Genomic DNA, 18,365 nt, shown 5'->3' with positions numbered 1-18,365 from the left:
TGTTGTGACTGGCAGCACTTTAGTCAGATCTATCCTGCTCAGCCTGTAGGGAGCCAGGAGGAGAGTGGTGAGAAGAAAGAAAGAAAAAAAAAAAAATTGAAAGCGAGGATAGAGCATTACACATGCATATGTAACCACACACACTGGTAACAGAAGAAAACAACTGTACAGTGAGAATCCGTCACTTGACAAGCCAACTCGTATCCGTCGCACGTCGAAGAGGAGTCCTCCACAACACGCCCTGAAAGTGAAACCGCGAGATGTGCGACCCACCGCTGTGCGCCGGGACGACAGCTCATCATTCTCGCAACAAACTCTGTGCCAGCTGGCTGCCAAGATCTACCAATTACAGCTGTACCCAGCTGTAACGCTGGCTCTCCTGCACATGCATGCACCTATACACACACCTCATCTGCTGCACGTTGTTTTAGGGAAAAGAAGAAAAAAAAAACGCCACATTTATATCACCCATTTTATACGTCAGAAATGTAGTCAGACGTGACTGCGGGAGGTATAATGAGCCTAATGTCAAATGTAAATTCACTCTTTGTATGCAGATACTGTACATCTGATAAGTTTCATGTAGGAAAACAGAGATGACAAACACAAAGCTGGAAAACAGTGGAGACACGCCGAGAGAGCGACAGCTGGGCTGACAACGGCACACACACACACACACACACACACGGTGGATAATGAGTCACTCGTGGCCAAAATCTCACACACACACTCAGTGATTCGACAACATTTCTGCAACATTATAGAGCTCAAATATTCATATTTTTAGCTGACAGACACAGAAACGTGTTTGTACAACATTGCATCACATCAAACACAAAACTCTTTAAAAAGTGGAAAAAAACCTCCACCAAAAAAAACACCTTGCAATGTCTACACTGTACATGCAATAGACCTTTGCTGGTGAAACTACAAACACACAGCCTGTAAGCTCGGATCACCTTGCGTACGTCAATACCACGTCTTTGCCAGCGTTTTGTTGAAAAATCTGTTTCCATCGACTGTAAGCAACATGCTAATTGTGTATACAATGCTAGGTCAGGTTAGGATTTTTAAATATGTTGCATCCTCTGGAACGCAGCAAAGGAACGAAGCCAAATTGGCTCGAGGCACGCAGCCTGAGCCCAACAGCAAATACCGGATCACAGGGGATTTTATGGATCAGTCTCGGAGTACACCTGATCAATCTGTGTCTCAATATGTGAGCATGAAACGACTGCAGTAAATGAACCAGGAGATGTATCACTTTATATCACTGCATGTGTTAGGGATTGCAAGCCTTGATTGCAATAAATACACTTAAAAAAGGTGTTGTTTTGCAATATTTCATGATCTATAAATTATTCAGAATATATTTACTAAGGCAATAAATGATTAGGATAGTGCAGAAGCACTAAATTGACGACATAAGAAACGTTAACAGTCACTCTTGCACGTGCTTTGTCTGACATCAAGGAGCAATATTTGGATGATTGAGGTCTCGTTTACGTGGCGATTCAACTGAAAACACATCGTTTTTGCATTTTCATTTCATTTTGAAAACGATGTCCATTTATGCGAAAACAGCAGATACACTGGGAAAAAAACCCTATGTAGAATTACCCTTTGTAATTAAACCACGCCTTTCCATACAGCCTCGAGCAGTTCTGCGTGTTACACTTGTGTCTTTTTTCTTCGTATTCATTGCATTATTTATACTATTTTCACAAGATATCAAGTTGTATTATCGATGTTAAATGTACCCTAGCAACTATCAGCAAAATAAACATTTGATGCATGTTCTTTTTTGTATAAATCATCCACATTTGTGCATGTCCACTTGTCCTTAAAGGTTTTAGTTTTTTATCACACGTTATTGGTTTCTTGAGTTCATGTAGTCAACGTAAATACAGCAAAAAGTGACTAGTTTGCTGATATTTGTCAATTTCTGCTTCTAGAATAATCTTGAATAATGATATTTCACTACAAGTTATGATCCTACCATTAATCATGGCTTTTTGCAGTTTCCCTGCGACTGCAAAAGGCAGTATTTTTAACAATGTCAGACTGCTCACAATATTAATCATGTCCATAAAATCTGCAACAAGCCATTTACTCTGAAAGGGCCCCTCCACCGTCAGGCTCCATCTGTATAAATTAACTGCCAATAATATTGCCTTACGATGTGAAATGTAAAAAAATGTTGCATTTCATTTGCTGAGCAAAGATTATAAATTCAACAAGCGTTTCCGTAAATCACATTCATTAATATAACTGATAAAAAAAAAACAAAATCAAACTGATGTTTAGGTGCAAATGGATATAAACTCCTGGGAGTGTGTGCAAGGAAAACAGTTTCTACTTTGTTGCACAAATTAATAGAAAATGTGTGAATGAGGAGCCTTAATGTGCATGTTTCTGTGTGGATCGGTGCATGTGTGTGCCTACTCTATGATTAGGACTCTTAACAACAGTATCTAATGACTCACAGCATGTCATCCAGTGGTGTTTTAATAACGCACTCGCAGACACTAGAGATCAGCGACTGCATTGTAATTATGCAACACCACATAACACAACAGTTAAAAGAGTGTCAACGCTCGTGCTCTCGTTCTCTCGTTGACAGCTTAATGAGCACGACTGCTGCCAGACAGGCAATCTTGCGTTTAAGCACACGTGTAAGGTAGATGAAGGAAGAGATCAGGATGCTTGAATAAAAGCTTCCCCATCTTGTTTGCCCGGTGTAAAAGTGGGTGACATGGACAAATAGGAAAGAAAGTGGCTCATCTTGGGAGTAAGGCATCTGTTTATGATGCCCGGGGGTGCTAGGCAACAAGGATGTCATGGTTACCTGCCTCATCCGTGGTCCATGTTCTGTGGAGAGCAAAAGCTCCCATGCGATGGCATCGCCAGAGACCAGGAACATTTCGGCCCACTCACAATTAAGGACATTTCGTTTTCCCCCTCGGCAGCGACGCAAGTGGCCCCGAGTGGTTAAATGACTGTTGTTTTTCTTTCCAAAACCGCCACCAATAGCAGTTGAAACTCTGGTGGGCAGCCAAAGGCTTTCCAATCAGCAGCCAAAGAGCTAAAGCAAAAAAATAAATAAATAAACCCTCACCAATCAATATTCAAATAGCACAGTCCTCCTCTGTCTGTTCTGTCATCCTGCAATGTCTCCTCCACTTGTGCTCTTTTTGTTTCCTCTCTTGGATGGTCACTTTTTTTTTTGTCTTGTAACTCCTTTCAAAAGAACGGAGACCTCCTTGCCTCTGCTTTTCATTCTTACACGTTCTTTTTTTTTCTTTTTGCAGGTTGGTCTGGTCTCCGTCTGTCTGGGAGGTCCTGGCATGCTGCCATCTGTCCCTCAGGAGGTGCTTTAGTCAACAAGCATCCCTAAAGGAGGCTACAAAGCATGGAGGAGAGGTCCTGGAGGGCTTGCACACAGACCAACCATCTTTTTTTTTTTTTTTTAAATCAGAGCAAATATTCAGTTTTAAGCCATCTTTCATATACTTCAAGAAATGCAAAGAATATGTCACTATGTTCATGGAGTAATTCTGTTGTGTGTGGTGAAGAAAGAAATAATAATACACAGGCCTCAACCTATTAGATTCTATCATTTTAAAACAGGCTTCAAAATGCAAGTTGATTTCAACGCTTCTGGTTTCAGAGGATATGTTCAGTAATTCCTTGTATTTTTTTGCAACCAGCATTACGTTTTATGCCCACCACTTGAATTTCCTCAGTTTCATGATGAATGAACGCATCTTAAAATCTCTGCCGGTGTCAATGTGAAGAGATAAATGACCTATTCCTCCGGGGGACGTTAACCACTGGCTCCATCAAAGAGTATTGGTTAAGAGGAACGTTTCAATAATTGATGAGAACGGAGTCAGAGGTGGCCTGGATATCAGAGAGAGGCTCTCTGCTGCCGAGGCGGGTTAAAAAAAGAAGCATGGGTCAGTGTAATGAACATTGGACTGACGGTGTGTGTGTGTGTGTGTGTGTGTGTGTGTGTGTGTGTGTGTGTGTGTGTGTGTGTGTGTGTGTGTGTGTGTGTGTGTGTGTGTGTGTGTGTGTGTGTGTGTGTGTGTGTGTGTGTGTGTGTGTGCACGGGTGTGTTTGTCTGTGTGATGACCGACTGACTCTGTGTCAAACCTGCACTGTAGGTCACAGTTATGTAGGATGACAGAGGCAATTAGGAGCCGATGAAGTGGAGGAGGCTGTGAGTCATTGACACACAAAGAAACAACTTCAGCGAGTGGTGGGACACAATGCGGGGCAGCATCTTCAGACAGTGTTTTAATTAATACATTTTTTTAGACAGCAACCTTTAAAAAACCAACCAAGATGCACCTGAACATTTTATGCTTTTTATTGTTTGTTTGTTTTACTGCTGCGTATGTGATGACTCATGCAATCAGTGTTCACAACCTGAAGCACGGAGGTATTGGCTGCACTGTGAAATAATAGAATAGAAACAGAAATATTTCATAAATCCCAAAGGGGAATTATTGAATAAGAAGACACAAACGATGTTATGCATGAAGTTATAGACATCTATTTGCCATCTATTCATATTCTAATCTGCTATGACAAACTTGTATTCATGTTTATAGCGTATTGTTCCCGGCACAAGCAACACCCCTTTGAAAAGTTGAACCTCCGAAACAAAGAGCTTTGTGGGAGGTAAACTGAGGCCTCATTCACAGGACAGTGTTTTCAAGTGAAAAATGAAAATGTTTGTGGAATTGTGGCTGTTCGTTTACACAACAACGGTGCTTCGGAGCCACTGAAAACACAACTTTTTGAAAACCGGTATAATCTCAGTGTGACCTCCACCCAAAAGCAGGCTTTAAATGCTATTACATACCTCAGTACAAAATAATGTCATCAAGTACATCATCCATGAGCTAACCGCACAGTCAAGAATAAGCAAATGTAACCCAGAATTAAGTTGTTGGACGAGAACAGAAGGCAACAGAAAATATGGGGTGACCCCGTGTTTTAAACACTGCAGGGTTGCATTGTTTGTCTGCTGCATTTCCATTAGTTGGTGTGTTGCCATAACAGCAGTCACACTGTAGAGTAAAAGGCTGTTTAATTTCTTACCTGATCATAAAATATATTGCCGGTTATTACAGGCTTGACGACAGCTGTATGTAAACCCCTCTCGATGTACAAGATAAGACGATCTTCTTAAGCCATGACGAACAATATCAGCAGTTTTATATCTATTAAACTGGCAGGAAAATATACTCTGTGTAAGTGTACATAAACAACTGATGTGTTTTTCATGTGATGCTTCCCACTTTCTCCTTCAACTTGCCAGGTGTATTCAGAGTTCAGACACTCAGAAGCTCAGTCATTCTTTCATTCTATGGAAAGAAAGGTCTGAAGTCGAGACATGCACAGAAAACATCTATAATCGAGGAAATAAGACAGGACAGAAGGGGGAAAAAACAGGAACGTAGGGCAAGAGAGAAATGGGAATGAAGAGCGACAGAGGTCAGGGTGACGTTACGGGAGTAAGACAAATAGAAGGGCAGGCTTGGAGGAATGAGAGAAAAAAAATAGATGAGAGAGAAATAAAATGCCACTTGTGACGAGAAGGGTACAGAAAGGTGGATTTTGGAGAATGAGCAAGAACTGAGAAAGGTAAGAAACACAATTATGTGTATGAGCATACAAATGGTGGAGTGAAGCTGGTGTTTAAGTAAAGCTTCAGCTGTAATCTCCAGAGTTGTTTTAGCAGTGAAACTAAGCTCCGACAGTAGCTGCCTGAAGAATCTGACTCATCTGCTGTATCCAAGAGATGTGGGGGAAAAACTTTTAGTCTTTCAGTCGCAGTCGGAGACTTGCTCACACATCTAAACACATCAATACTTCCCTCCCTGAATGAAACAAAAAAAGATGAAACTTTGGGGGGGGTTTGATTGAGGCAAAGGATTGTTCGGTTCTCTCTTTCCTGTCGGGAGTTACAGTTTTACTCTTTGAAGGACAACGCACACTGAATGCAGAATATCGTGGCAGCACATGAGAGGTGAAAACTCTCATCATCATGAGCGGTACAGATGCAAAATGATTTCTCCTGTCAGACCACCAGTACTTTGGCAACATTAACTTGAACTGAGGGAAGCAGAAGGGTGGGCTCTTTAAAAACCACACAGTGTATGTGTGAGAGAGGAAGAGAGGGACACATTTGCAGCCTTTAATACTATCACACTGACGCCTAACACCATGAGACATTGTTATAAAGTTCCCTGAGACAGTCTGACAATGAAAAGTTTGTGCCATGCATTCCAGTTTGCAATGATAAAAGTATGAGAGTAGTTAGAAGAGTGATATCACCTCTGGGATGAAAGTGCTTTTTTCTTTTTCTCCCAAAAGAAGAAGGCAGATCTTAATAGAGTTCATTGTAGGACAGTGTGACAAAAATCATGCAGCTACGTGGAGCTAAGGGAAACACTGGGTGATCTAACAGAAAACAGTGACAGGAATGACAAGAGAAGAAATATCAGACACCTTAGGTAGCATCCATCAGACCTGATATGGCTCGTATGAGACTTACATCCTCTGAGATTCTGGTTTGTAAACCAAAGCAATGCAATAATGATAATATAATAAAATAATGACCATGACAAACACATACATTGCTGTAGATATTTGTTTTTTTCTGTAGAATTTGTGACATGCGAAGAAGCATTAGCCTCAAAGCCATGATGCCAGGGTAAGTTTGAAAAAACCTGCATAATTCAATAGTTTTTTGTTTGCATTTCACTGTATTTTGCATGAGAAGGAACCGTTAAAAGTAGCTTTGTGTTGAGATTGCAGTCATTTTCCTTAGTAAAAAAACCCCCAATGTTTTTAGCGAAGAAATAAACATTTCCATCACAAACACTCTGCACCACAACAAAGAAAAAACTGGGCTGTATGTGACCCCTGAACTAAAAAGCGTTTGACATACCCTGATCTATATATTCCCCTCCAGCCTCCCAAAGGCCTAATGTATATAAGTGCTGTGCAACATGCAACTCATCCATGAATCCACAGCTCAAGGAAGTCTCGCAAAGAGTTTTTCTTGCCTCCTGCACCACATGACATAGATGGAGCCTCAGTAAGTGTAATAATAATGTCAGTTGTGGCACACATTTTAACTGCCTTCTCTAAATAGCAACAGCTGCAAACGTTTGAGAGATTGCATGTCAACGGACCACCGTTGTGAAATGTAGTGATTGAATTGAGGCGACAGGACGGGCAGATGTCACAATGACGGACAGAAAATCCAGACAGGCTACTGATTAAGTTAATGACAACAGTCATCATTCTGATGGGCTGGGGTTCACTGACAGTTGCTGGGCCTTACATTAACGCCCAGGGCGCTACACACAGGAAAAAGCAAAGCGTAGCCAGAGGCCAACGAGAGTCTATCCTGCTGAGGTGAAGCTTGAACTGTAAAGTGACAGATTTACGTTATGAATATACATGTTTGACATGATGCGTTTCTACGTTCCAGGGTGCATTTCTTATATCCGTTATATACAGAGTTACTTTTTTTTTTTTTTTCTACACTGAAAAAGAAAAGAAACTTGAGTTCTTGACACAATATATATTAACTTGTTCCATCCCCTGTTTACACAACATTTCAAATAAATACGCACTATTTTTGGATTTTGGGTTTTGTGTGTCAGGACAAGTGAGGAGGGACCCAAACACAGACTTCCCAGTTTCTATAATTATATTCTCCAATATTTGTCAACAAGATAACTTTCATGCTCTTACCTTTAAAATGTTCTGACACCAACACTACTTTGAATGAAGCAGGTATTGAAGGCAGATGAATGACTTTTATGTCATTTGTGTTTGCGGTTATCGATTTATTCTCTAATACATTCTTCCGATGGATGCACGTCTTCATAGCAAAGCCTTTCAAAGCAAACAAGTGGATTCAGGGAAGAGGTATCCTCCATAAGTGCTGTTGGCAGAATCTAAATCACTAAGTAACTAGAATTCATGCAGGGTAGAGTAGCTGTGGGTGGAAACCTACACCTGTGTGTGTGTGTGTGTGTGTGTGTGTGTGTGTGTGTGTGTGTGTGTGTGTGTGTGTGTGTGTGTGTGTGTGTGTGTGTGTGTGTGTGTGTGTGTGTGTGTGTGTGTGTGTGTGTGTGTGTGTGTGTGTGTGTGTGTGTGTGTGTGTGTGTGTGTGTGTGTGTGTGTGTGTGTGTGTGGCAGTTTCTACGGCTGTGAGTCAGTTAGATAAATGGCTTCAAAGGTTCAAACAGTGCAGTGGGAACACAGGAGACAGCGCTGCCTGTTGAATGGTGTACTAAAAGGCTGCCATCCTAATGGATTGGTGGTTTGCACTGGGCTTCTAGTCTATTGCACGCTTCCTCATGGGAGGCATGCCGTATCGTGTGCTCATGGACTTCCTGCTGCTCTCCATCTTCTCTTTTACACTCGCCATCACCATCTTTCTCATCAGACAATTCCATCTCAAACTTTCCCCTCTGACAGATAGCAATTCTTTTTTACATGATCGCTTCTTGCTGTGCGTGATCAGCCGGGTCTAACTGAACATGCAAAGTGAGAGGAGTCAGAGAAAGAAGATGATTTCAGACACAAGAGTGGGGGTATAGAGGCTGGTAAGCGAAATGGAGGGCTCCTTTATGGCAGGTTAAGACTATTACAGATCAACAGTCATCTCCGCTTCCATTTCAATTCATGATTCAGCTAAATGGACCATGTGACTACTTATGGACCCTTGCATAAATTGCCTGCCATAAAGCTGACTCGATTTTATTTCATTATACAGAACGCCGTTTGCAGTCGCTACCATGACACCAAAAGTCATTGACTTCTAAGTGCTAATGCCGTGCACAGCCCATACCACACTATATAGTATGTGAGAGTAACAAGGCCTCAGCATATGGTGTTTGTCTTAAAGCACATTTTAAAAATTACAACATTTCTTTGTTTTCACAGTTGCATTAAAGAAATGAACTGCCAACACCTGGCACAGGTGAAATGCAGCAGATGGTGAAACTATAGAGTCTGTGGTGCAACATCTCTCTCTCCCTCTCTTCAACTCTGTACACAGTTTTTGTTCGTCTCCCAAGGTGCAACGCAACGACGCCCAAAGCTAATTGTACCCAGTCGCTTGGCAATTACTGGGATGTACGAAAAACAAAATGCTGGGTGAGATTGATGGGATAATCAATAGGAGGGTAGCTATGGCAACTGGGTGTCAAGGCTTTAATTAGACATTTCTCTCCCCTTTGAGTACGATTGATCGAGATTGGCAGGATCCCCGAGATACTAATACACTTGGCCAGATACTGTAGGATCCGTGAAAGGGCGACTGGATCGATGGCGCTCGCCGGATACGGGAAAATAGAGAACTGAAATTTCCCTATTTTCCTTTCTATTTATTGTTTATCTGTTTGTTTAAAAAAAGTGAACATTTAATTATTGTCTCGCACTAAATACAACATGAAAATAAAATAATCAAAAATATCAATAATGGATGGAATTGTGATAGTAAATAAAAATGTAAAGCATCATTGTTTATTTTTTGTTTGTTTTTTGTGTCAGGGACATGAATACAACCCAGACTACGAGTCAAGTAATCGCGCTGGAGGATGTCTGATAACGTTGGATCAGAGTTTGGCCTGAAGCGGCTGCCGAGTTGTTAGTGTCCGTTCTGATGTGAAATGGCGAGAAGCAGATTGTTTTGCGTTGCGTATCCTCCTGAGCTCCGGCCACTGTAACCAGAGGCCCGATGGACCAGATCTTAGCAGCAGTTTCAACCCTCAAACTGCCCAATCACCAACACTTATTGATCGCAGTTGTCAGAGCAATGACTAAAACAACAAGTCTTCGTATGAACAGTATGAACTCACCTTCAGTGCTTGGGAGCGCTTAGCCAGGAGTCTCTCGATGTCCCCAGCAGCCGTTCCAACCAGGTCCCTCACATTGTTGGACTCCACACTGAAGTGAGTTTTGTGGTAATCGTAGATCTAAGACAATCAGCACATAGAAGCTTGAGTCAGAGTGAAGTTTAACAATATTGAATAGAAGCAGTAATGGCGAAATTTCTTTTACAAAGACAGTATTCTCCCTCGACCTGTGTTTGAAAATGTAACCCGGAAAGACAATGATCTCCGTTTATTACAGTATATTGACAGAAAAACTCAGTTACAGTGTTTTATTCAAGGAAGATGTTCTGTGCAGAGCCAGGAGGTCAGAAATATTCTAAACAGCGGTCTTCTCTTCTTCGCTGGACATCGCTGACCAACGCACACATGATTGCTAAAGAAAGCTGCACATTCTCTGATTAACTTGCAATGTCAGGTTACATAACAAGACCATTCACTGTGCTATGGAGTATGCTTCAGAAAGAGAAATAAGGAACACAAATGCCAAACAGCCAATTATTTAGCAGCCTAAAGGGATATCATTGTCCGACATTCAAACCACACGACTGAGGCACGTGCTTGTGTTTGCCTTCGTCCTCCTGGCGTCCAGATGGCTTTGGCTTTAGCACAGGAGCCATAATAATAATAAAAAAGTAATATTGGTGAAGTTTATATGTAGACTGTGTTAATAAAAAACCATCCTCTTTTTTTTTTTTTTAATATTGAAATGTCAATATTGTATTTGCATGTTTGAATTGCACAAAATCATGTTTTATTTTGGATTGTGGATATTGGAGCTTAAAACTAACGAACAAAATCCCCCAGCAGTGTGTGTTTGCCATCATTTGAGTTCGACAGCACATTACTCATCTAAATAGATTATAAAGGTTGCTCCATTAAATGTCTCTTCAATTCCACCTCCACACTTTCTGTCTGACAAAGTGTGTCCCCAAAAGCAGCGGACATGACGGCTCAGCAGAGAAAACTATTTCAAAGTACATTCAATTCTCTTATCTTGTCAAGTCATTCCACAGCATCCGACACAAACATGTTTTGCAATGAATTCTGTAATGTTTGAGAGACGACCGATTGTGTTGTCGAGGGAGCCAAAGTGTCCGACGCATAGTGCCAATCAATGTGGATCTAAAAAGCTTCTTCAGCCACCACGACATAGCTGTGACGCCGAGTATATCCGAGTATGTACACTGTGCCAGCAGAAGGCCACGAAGCAGCGTTATGTCTAATGAGAATCGGCTATATATAGACTAGTGATGTGTTTTGACAGCTGAGGTCGAGGGAGGAGGGTTAATGAGTGTGAGAGAAGTGACAGAAAGCATAAACCCTAATCATAGTCCATATTGAATCCTTGGTATTGATATAACGTGAAGTCAAAGTGATATCCAAACATATTTTTGTGAAGAAAACAGCGCCTTCAGTGTGAGGTTTGACTGGATTGCTCATGTTGTTCAAACTGATATTTGTCTGAGTCTGTGTCACTAAATATAGTTTGGCTGTAGCGTAGGGCTGCACAATATCAAGTGAACAAGGAAAGTGCAATAATCAGTCAGAGAGGTTCAAATTAAAGCAACAGCTATTTCTCCCCAAGGAATCACATGGGAAAACTAAAAGCAAACAGCAGGGTAAGAAGTGAAAATGGATCATTTTGGTGTTTAGCATTTAAACAGCAAAATATTCAAAACAATGTCTGTTTACATGGAAACATTTTAGTTTTTCTGTGGGGTCACGGGATAGTTGTTTGTTAAATGAAACTATAAACAATATGCTATAAACACGAACAATGGGAACAAACAGACATTCATATGGACAGACCACCAAGCTGGATTGTTATTTCGAGTGACTGTCAACAATAAATCTACCAAGTCCTCAGAGAATATGGACTGGAAGTCATGCCACTCTGTTATTGTCTAAGAACTCACGCATGTGGAAAAAAGACTGTTTACTATGGTCATGGTGCGCAGGCGCAAGAGTGGAATGTCAAAAAAAGTTATTTTCAACAGAGTCAAAAACATTTTCAAAAAGTTACACACAGTAATCAAAATGGTTTTTTTTTCTTTTTTTTTTTTCAGTGGCTAAAAAACACCTAAAACCGTTTTAACTTGTATTCATTCCCATGTAAACAGGGTTTGTTGACTTTGGATGTTTTCAGTGATATTTTTCCTTGATTTAAGTGCCTTTGTGCTTCTGACTTGTGTTCTGCGGTTGCCACCGATGATGTCAGTTATGATCGGTGTTTATAACCCATTTGAAAAATGACCAGATAAACAAAGCCTTTCACGTTGAAACGTCCTGACTGACTTGATCTTCCCTCCCAAAATCTGTCACAGCTTCAATGAATATTATGCATACGTAACGTCAAAGGTGCTGAACATCGAGCCGCTCTAGATAGAAACAAGAGCATTGTTAGGAATGACTTTAAATCATTCAGGACAAAGTTTCACTGCCGTACTGGAGCTAGAAACTGCCTTTTTGCAGCTGGACATCTAGCACAGTCAGCGTCATATGATTTACCAAATATGTTGACATTCAGTGAATGACTGCATCAGAAACATGATTTATAATTTTATTCTTTATTGCACTTCAGTCAGTGTAATATATTATGCAGCCCTCCTATAATAGCACTTAACCAGTTGAGTGAATTAATAGATGGCTGCCTGTCGATATTATAGAGCCACTTTGTGATTCAGTTTACAAAATTGAACACAGGGAAACTAGCTCATGTTTGCATTGGGATAAGTGTAATCAAAGAATAAATTTTTAGTTAAATTATGAAGATGAAAAAAAGAAGAGATGCAAGTAAAGAGAATCCATTACAATAATAGGAGGATTTTTTGAAGCATTAGCTTTCATTGAAAATGGGTTAGGGTTATAAAAGCATTATTGACCATTAAGTATATGTATTTGTGTGATCCAGTGTGACTTTAATGTCTTCATGCAAATCTGCTTGTCATCATTATGTGAATATTATAAATTATGCAACGCTAACACACCAACATAAATTGGGGCACAGATTGATATTGCCACAATCGCAAAGTTCAAACTGTCAATCTCTTCTTTGCAGCTCTACCTTGCTGTGATTGGTTGATGAGGGAAAATCGATGACCATGTACAACTTTATGTTCAAGTTTCCTCGCTACCCCCAAAACCAAAATAAATAGCATTAAATTACAGTGCAGCACTTGCCACATTAAAAAAAATATATAATTCTGAGAAGGAAACATGTTCCAAAATGTGTAGTGCCGAGTTAAAATCTGCATAACATGCTAATATAACAATTAAGTTAACCCCTCACTTTTTGGTCATTTCCAAAAACATATACTTTTGTTCATGCATGGAGCTTGAATTGTGTATTTTTTGTTAAATTGTGCACACGCACACGTACACACACACACACACACACACACGCACACACTATGTATCTGCCTGTGTCAGTGGTGACTAACTTCCAGCAGGTAGGTGCTCTGCAAAGGTCAACTTCAAACAAAAAACACCGGCTCAGACAGTCTCAAGGAATAAAATACATTTTGAACCAGACTGCATTTCATCACTTCATGTATGAAAGAGGTTTCCCTACTCTGTTAACAATTAATATTTCGTTTAAAGAAAAATGCACCGAAATTTAAGGAAAAACTGCAAGTGTGTGTGTGACAGAAGGCCGCTTACCTCTATGAGGTTGGACATGCCGCTGGACGTGTCCGTTAATGTGATTAAATCTTTTTGCATCTGGTCCACCCATTCCTTTATCCTATAAAGACAAGAGGAAAAGAAAAAAACAAAAACAAATCAGTCATTTCAAATTTGCGGAGTTACTTCAGTTTGAGAATTACCCGCGTGATGACATGGAGAGCGCATGAAAACATTATGTTTATGCGAGTGAATACACCGCTCTACTCCACATGAGCTGTGCATTCAAGCCGCAGCTATTCATAGATGTACGTATGAAAGAGTAACATCCTCAGGGGTGACACGTTGGTTATTGTATTCCTCTGACAAAAAGAGGATTGAAAGTAGAAGTGATGTAAAAGAGCAAGCCAGAAACAAATGTTCATTCATGAAGATTCAAATGTTTTTATATACCCTTACCACTTTCAAGCATAATCGGAACATATCTGAGATTTCTCAACTTAATCAGAACTGATTCGTCAACCTGTTCCATAAAACATCAGTGCCTCCTGTGGAATTCTACAACCTCTGTGAACATATCAAAACAATAATAACCAGCGTGTCTAACCTGTTGTGAATCAAATTCATGGCCTGTAACTTAAGCCACGAGGATTTTAAGGACACCGACTCCTTATATGGAATTCACGACATTCAGTGTAGTTCGGGTTGTGCTTGTGTGTGAGCATGTGCACAGACAACCATGCAAGACCATACCCCCCCCCCCCCCCCAACTATCACAACAGCAATGAATCTCCACTTGTCAGATGAGATATGACACGGCTGCAGACCTCACGTGCACCAACGAGTTATTTAAGGTTATTTCTAAAGGACGGGCAATGAACTTGCAGGCTTTCTGGAAATGTTCACAGATGTTCACAAGATAATTTGTGCTTTAGATGGTTTTTATTTAGCAGTTTATATAAACGTTTTCCTGTCTTTTTATCACTTTTTTTCCCCCCCAAGACAAGGGTTTGGGTTAGTATTTCAAATTAGAGCCAGCAGGACTTTAGAGTTTCAGAACATTACAAGGAAGACACTGGAGACATTTAAACCAATGAAGCAGGGTTACCCAAGCGAGTCATGTGATCCATCAGTAGTGGGATTTGAACCAGCACAAATGTATTACCTGATGCCTCTGGGCCAGGGGAGACATTTTAGCTTAGGAGCCACATACATATTAATTTTATCTTGACGAGGATAGATCGTTAAAATAACAAGTTTTTCTTTGTCATTGCACAGTGTACATGATGACAAACGCCTATATTATTGCAAAAACCAAACAAAAATTCACGAAAATTACTCAAATCTCAACATTAAGCTTGTTGTATTTAAGAAAATGTGGTATTTTCAGACTTTTTTCCTTCCTCAAATTCCCACGAAACAAAATCTCTATTTAACCCACAAAGCAATCAGTCTACATGTTGACATGTACAACCCCCCCACGCCTCCGCCCTCTGAGGGCAAACAGTAAGTACACCTATAGACCTTCTCCCTCAGTGTGTACTGCAAGGCAATAAAAAATACATGAGAAAATCCATAAAGAAAATTAGCTTCTCTATGCCACCCTGTGAGTTAACCTCTTCACCTTCCACACTGCAGAGGGGCCTTTGACACATGAACCTCGTCTCTGTTATCGGATTTAAAAAAAAAAGAAATACAGTGAAATGTGAGCCGGGTTAGCTCCCGCTGGAAATGCGCGGCACAGCAGCCACATAATATATTTAGCCATCTGAGAAACAGCTGCTGGTGGCTGACGGAGGATATAGGATGTACGTACTGTCAGCACATTGCTTTTGTCACTTCCACGACACGGTGACACACACAGGCTTACGACGGGTTTACTTGGAAACACAACAATATAGGATAACCTTCCATTGGTAGAATTCAACAGGTTGGATTTATTCTACAGTTATGTTATAAATACAGGCTCAGCGTAACAACAAGTACTTAAAGGTGAAACTGAACAAACTATTGCTCTCATTTTCAAGCAAATGCTGACTTTGCACTTGTGCCAAGTTCAATCTCCACCAACTTCAATTCAGTGAATGAATATGAACCACTCTGCAGAAAATCACATTCATCACATTTCCTGAGAGTACTGCAGCAAATTCTCATTAAATCTACAGTGCGCTGGAGAAATTTAGTGTTGACGATCCAAGTTGAGAAATGCACTCCCGGATATAGACGGTTCTGGTTGCGAAAAAGCTGGCGCCAATCCTGCGACGACACAGCTTCTTTTGCATAGTACGAATGAAGGGGGAAAAAACAACATGATGCGGGGGAAGCACCCGAGTACATAAAGTACAAACAAAAGTGGTTTGATCCGACTGGCAACAAGCAAACAGAGCATCACAACACAATGACTCTATGAAACCTGTTCCACCACAACCCATCAATTTAAATATAATGCTTTATCCGAGGTGCTGCAGCTCATCCTCATTATGGGCGAAAGGCAGGATATTCTCTGGACAACGTACAGAGCAAAGACAGAGAGAGAGCTCATCAGACACGTATTGATGAACTGTTTACAGAAATATCTTCACCCGATATGAATGAATGTTGACATTGGGAGGAAACCAGAGTGAAGACCTTCCAGTCTGGAATCAAACTGGGGATATTCATTACAGCCGTGTCATCATCAAGCCAAAGTCACAAGATCGATGGATTTAGAAATCATCCTAAAACCGGAGTTTATATTTTTTGGGTTCATTTTTAGGATATAAACACCCTTTTAAAATACAAAAAAAAAAAAAAAACTAACTTATTGCTAATGGCTCGTCGTCATCGTCATCTGTTTTGAAATCTGTCTGATCTTGTTTTTAATAAAATCTCCTGGGTAACAACTAAAAGGCTCAACAGCACAGTGATTAGCCACTTCCACAAGCTGCCGTCTCCCTCTTATCAGTAAAAAGGATGCATTGAATGCACAACACCAGGATGTGTGGTTTCCCCTTAAGTGAAGAAAGAGCTTGAAGCAGACTACAAACATTGTCTAAATGTGGAGTCAAAGAGAGGAGAAGGAAAAAAAGAAGGAGGAGGAAAGTACTCGTACATGGAAAAAACAAGATAGCATCATTATTCCTCCCCACTCTCCACTGTACTCGGTCCCTCCCTCATGGCCCGGCTCCTTGGGGGAATTCGAAGGGCAGGGGAGGGGGTGACAAGCAAAGAAAGGAAGCATCTAAAATGGCTGGTGTGTGTGTGTGTGTGTGTGTGGGGGGGGGGGGGGTCTGCAGCGGTTGTTCACCGCAGGCCCAGAAATGAGAGGAACCATGTGAAACTCAGCCAAGTGTGAGACCTGCTGGCAGCGCAAGCCTCTTTTCTCTCTCACACTTGTCTCACTGAGTCATTAATATCACCCACTTATGAAGCAGACTGTTTTTATGTCAGGAGCTTTTTTCTCCCCCCTTTTAATTGAGACCCCTTTTTTCTGCTTAACGTCTTTTGTTCTTTTTGCCAGTTGTGGTTACTCTCTCTTGTCACTTGCTTTTTTACTCTCACTCAGACGCTGAGAACAAGTCGAGTTTTAACCATTGAAACGGCACAGCATGAATCAACATGTCGGACTGATAGGGTTCGGTCATTATTGCAAAAGCTGTGCATTATGAAAGCTCAGAAGTGCTGTATATTTACAAAAGTTGGCCTTTTGAAGTCAATAATATTCCTTTTAAGATGCAGCACATCAAGTGAAGATCCACTGCCACAGTGAGGGTGAATCAATCTGTCAATACCAGTGTATGATGTATTCTAGAGGTTCTATTCAGGATCCCATTTGAGGAGGTTCAAATTCAACATGTCAAAATATCAAAAAATTATATTTCTGTTAAGAGTTGAGGTTTCAGTTATGTGATTTATCCTTTTGGAGCAAATATTTCACAGGTTTAAATACATAAGTAAACACATTTTAATAACTTCCAAGGAAACTAATGGCCAATGAACTGCAGTCCTTTTATAGTCGTCACAAAAAGACAGAAATTTAAGTCCGACGTTCACAGAGATATTGTATGTTTGTTTGGTTATCAATCAAACTCCTGCACTTCTGAAAAGAAAACCTGTAGTGTATTGTTCCACCATGATTATAAGATGAGCTCCCTTCTTTCATAAAATGTTTGGCAGACCAAATTAAGTTTTTTTTTTATAAAGACGTCAATTGTACTTTCTCCAATAATTCCAACATATTAAATCAAACCGCTGATTTCTTTAAAGCCATCATATCTCCTGCGTTCCAGTTCCATCTGCTTATCCTCTGGCTGCCGTCCAAAGGATTTGTGATGCAGCCTTTAAACAGCCTGTTCATAACACCGAGCACCTGTAGCCGCTTTGTTTTCCTCTCAGTCTGACCACTACGTCACCTGATGCTCCACTGGCTCCACCATCCAACTGGTCCTTCTTGCTTCCGAGTCCTCCGTTCTGGCATTATGCAGAACCCGGCGTAATACCGGTAGCAAAATATTAGACCCCAAATATAAGAGAACCCCACTCTTCCACACCTATTTTATCTACAGTATATGGCTGGAGTGTGAATAAAGCACAATAAAAATTTTTTTTTTTTTTTCAAACAGCAGGAAGCAGGAAGTCTCAACATTTAGTGTTTTGAATGCTACTGTTTATCAGAATGTCTGACATCTTGAAAATCAAGGTCTTAAGTTGTAAAATATTGGACGTTTTTCACAAGCGTCTCTATCAATCGCAATAGAGAAAAAAAAATGTCGAAGTTCCTTTTGTAGAAGTGTACCACATTGTGATTCATCTCCTGTGTACTTAAGGAAT

At 40.6% G+C, this 18,365-nt stretch overlaps 1 protein-coding gene across 1 annotated transcript in view; it reads right to left on the bottom strand.

Annotated features, from left to right (window-relative positions):
- cacna2d1a (calcium channel, voltage-dependent, alpha 2/delta subunit 1a) overlaps positions 1-18,365 on the bottom strand; it is a 95,552-nt gene that overhangs the window by 63,932 nt on the left and 13,255 nt on the right. Inside the window, exons 2-3 of the mRNA XM_080518153.1 lie at positions 13,596-13,677; positions 9,900-10,016 (exon numbers count right to left, since the gene is read on the bottom strand). Coding sequence (XP_080374279.1) covers positions 9,900-10,016; positions 13,596-13,677 — 199 coding nt within the window. The remainder of the gene's footprint in view (positions 1-9,899; positions 10,017-13,595; positions 13,678-18,365) is intronic.

This window comes from Blennius ocellaris (genome assembly GCF_963422515.1).
Source record: "Blennius ocellaris genome assembly, chromosome: 22".
Lineage (NCBI taxonomy): Eukaryota > Metazoa > Chordata > Actinopteri > Blenniiformes > Blenniidae > Blennius > Blennius ocellaris.
The sequence above is the reverse complement of the archived record's forward strand: the minus strand, read 5'-3'. Positions and strand labels throughout refer to the sequence as shown.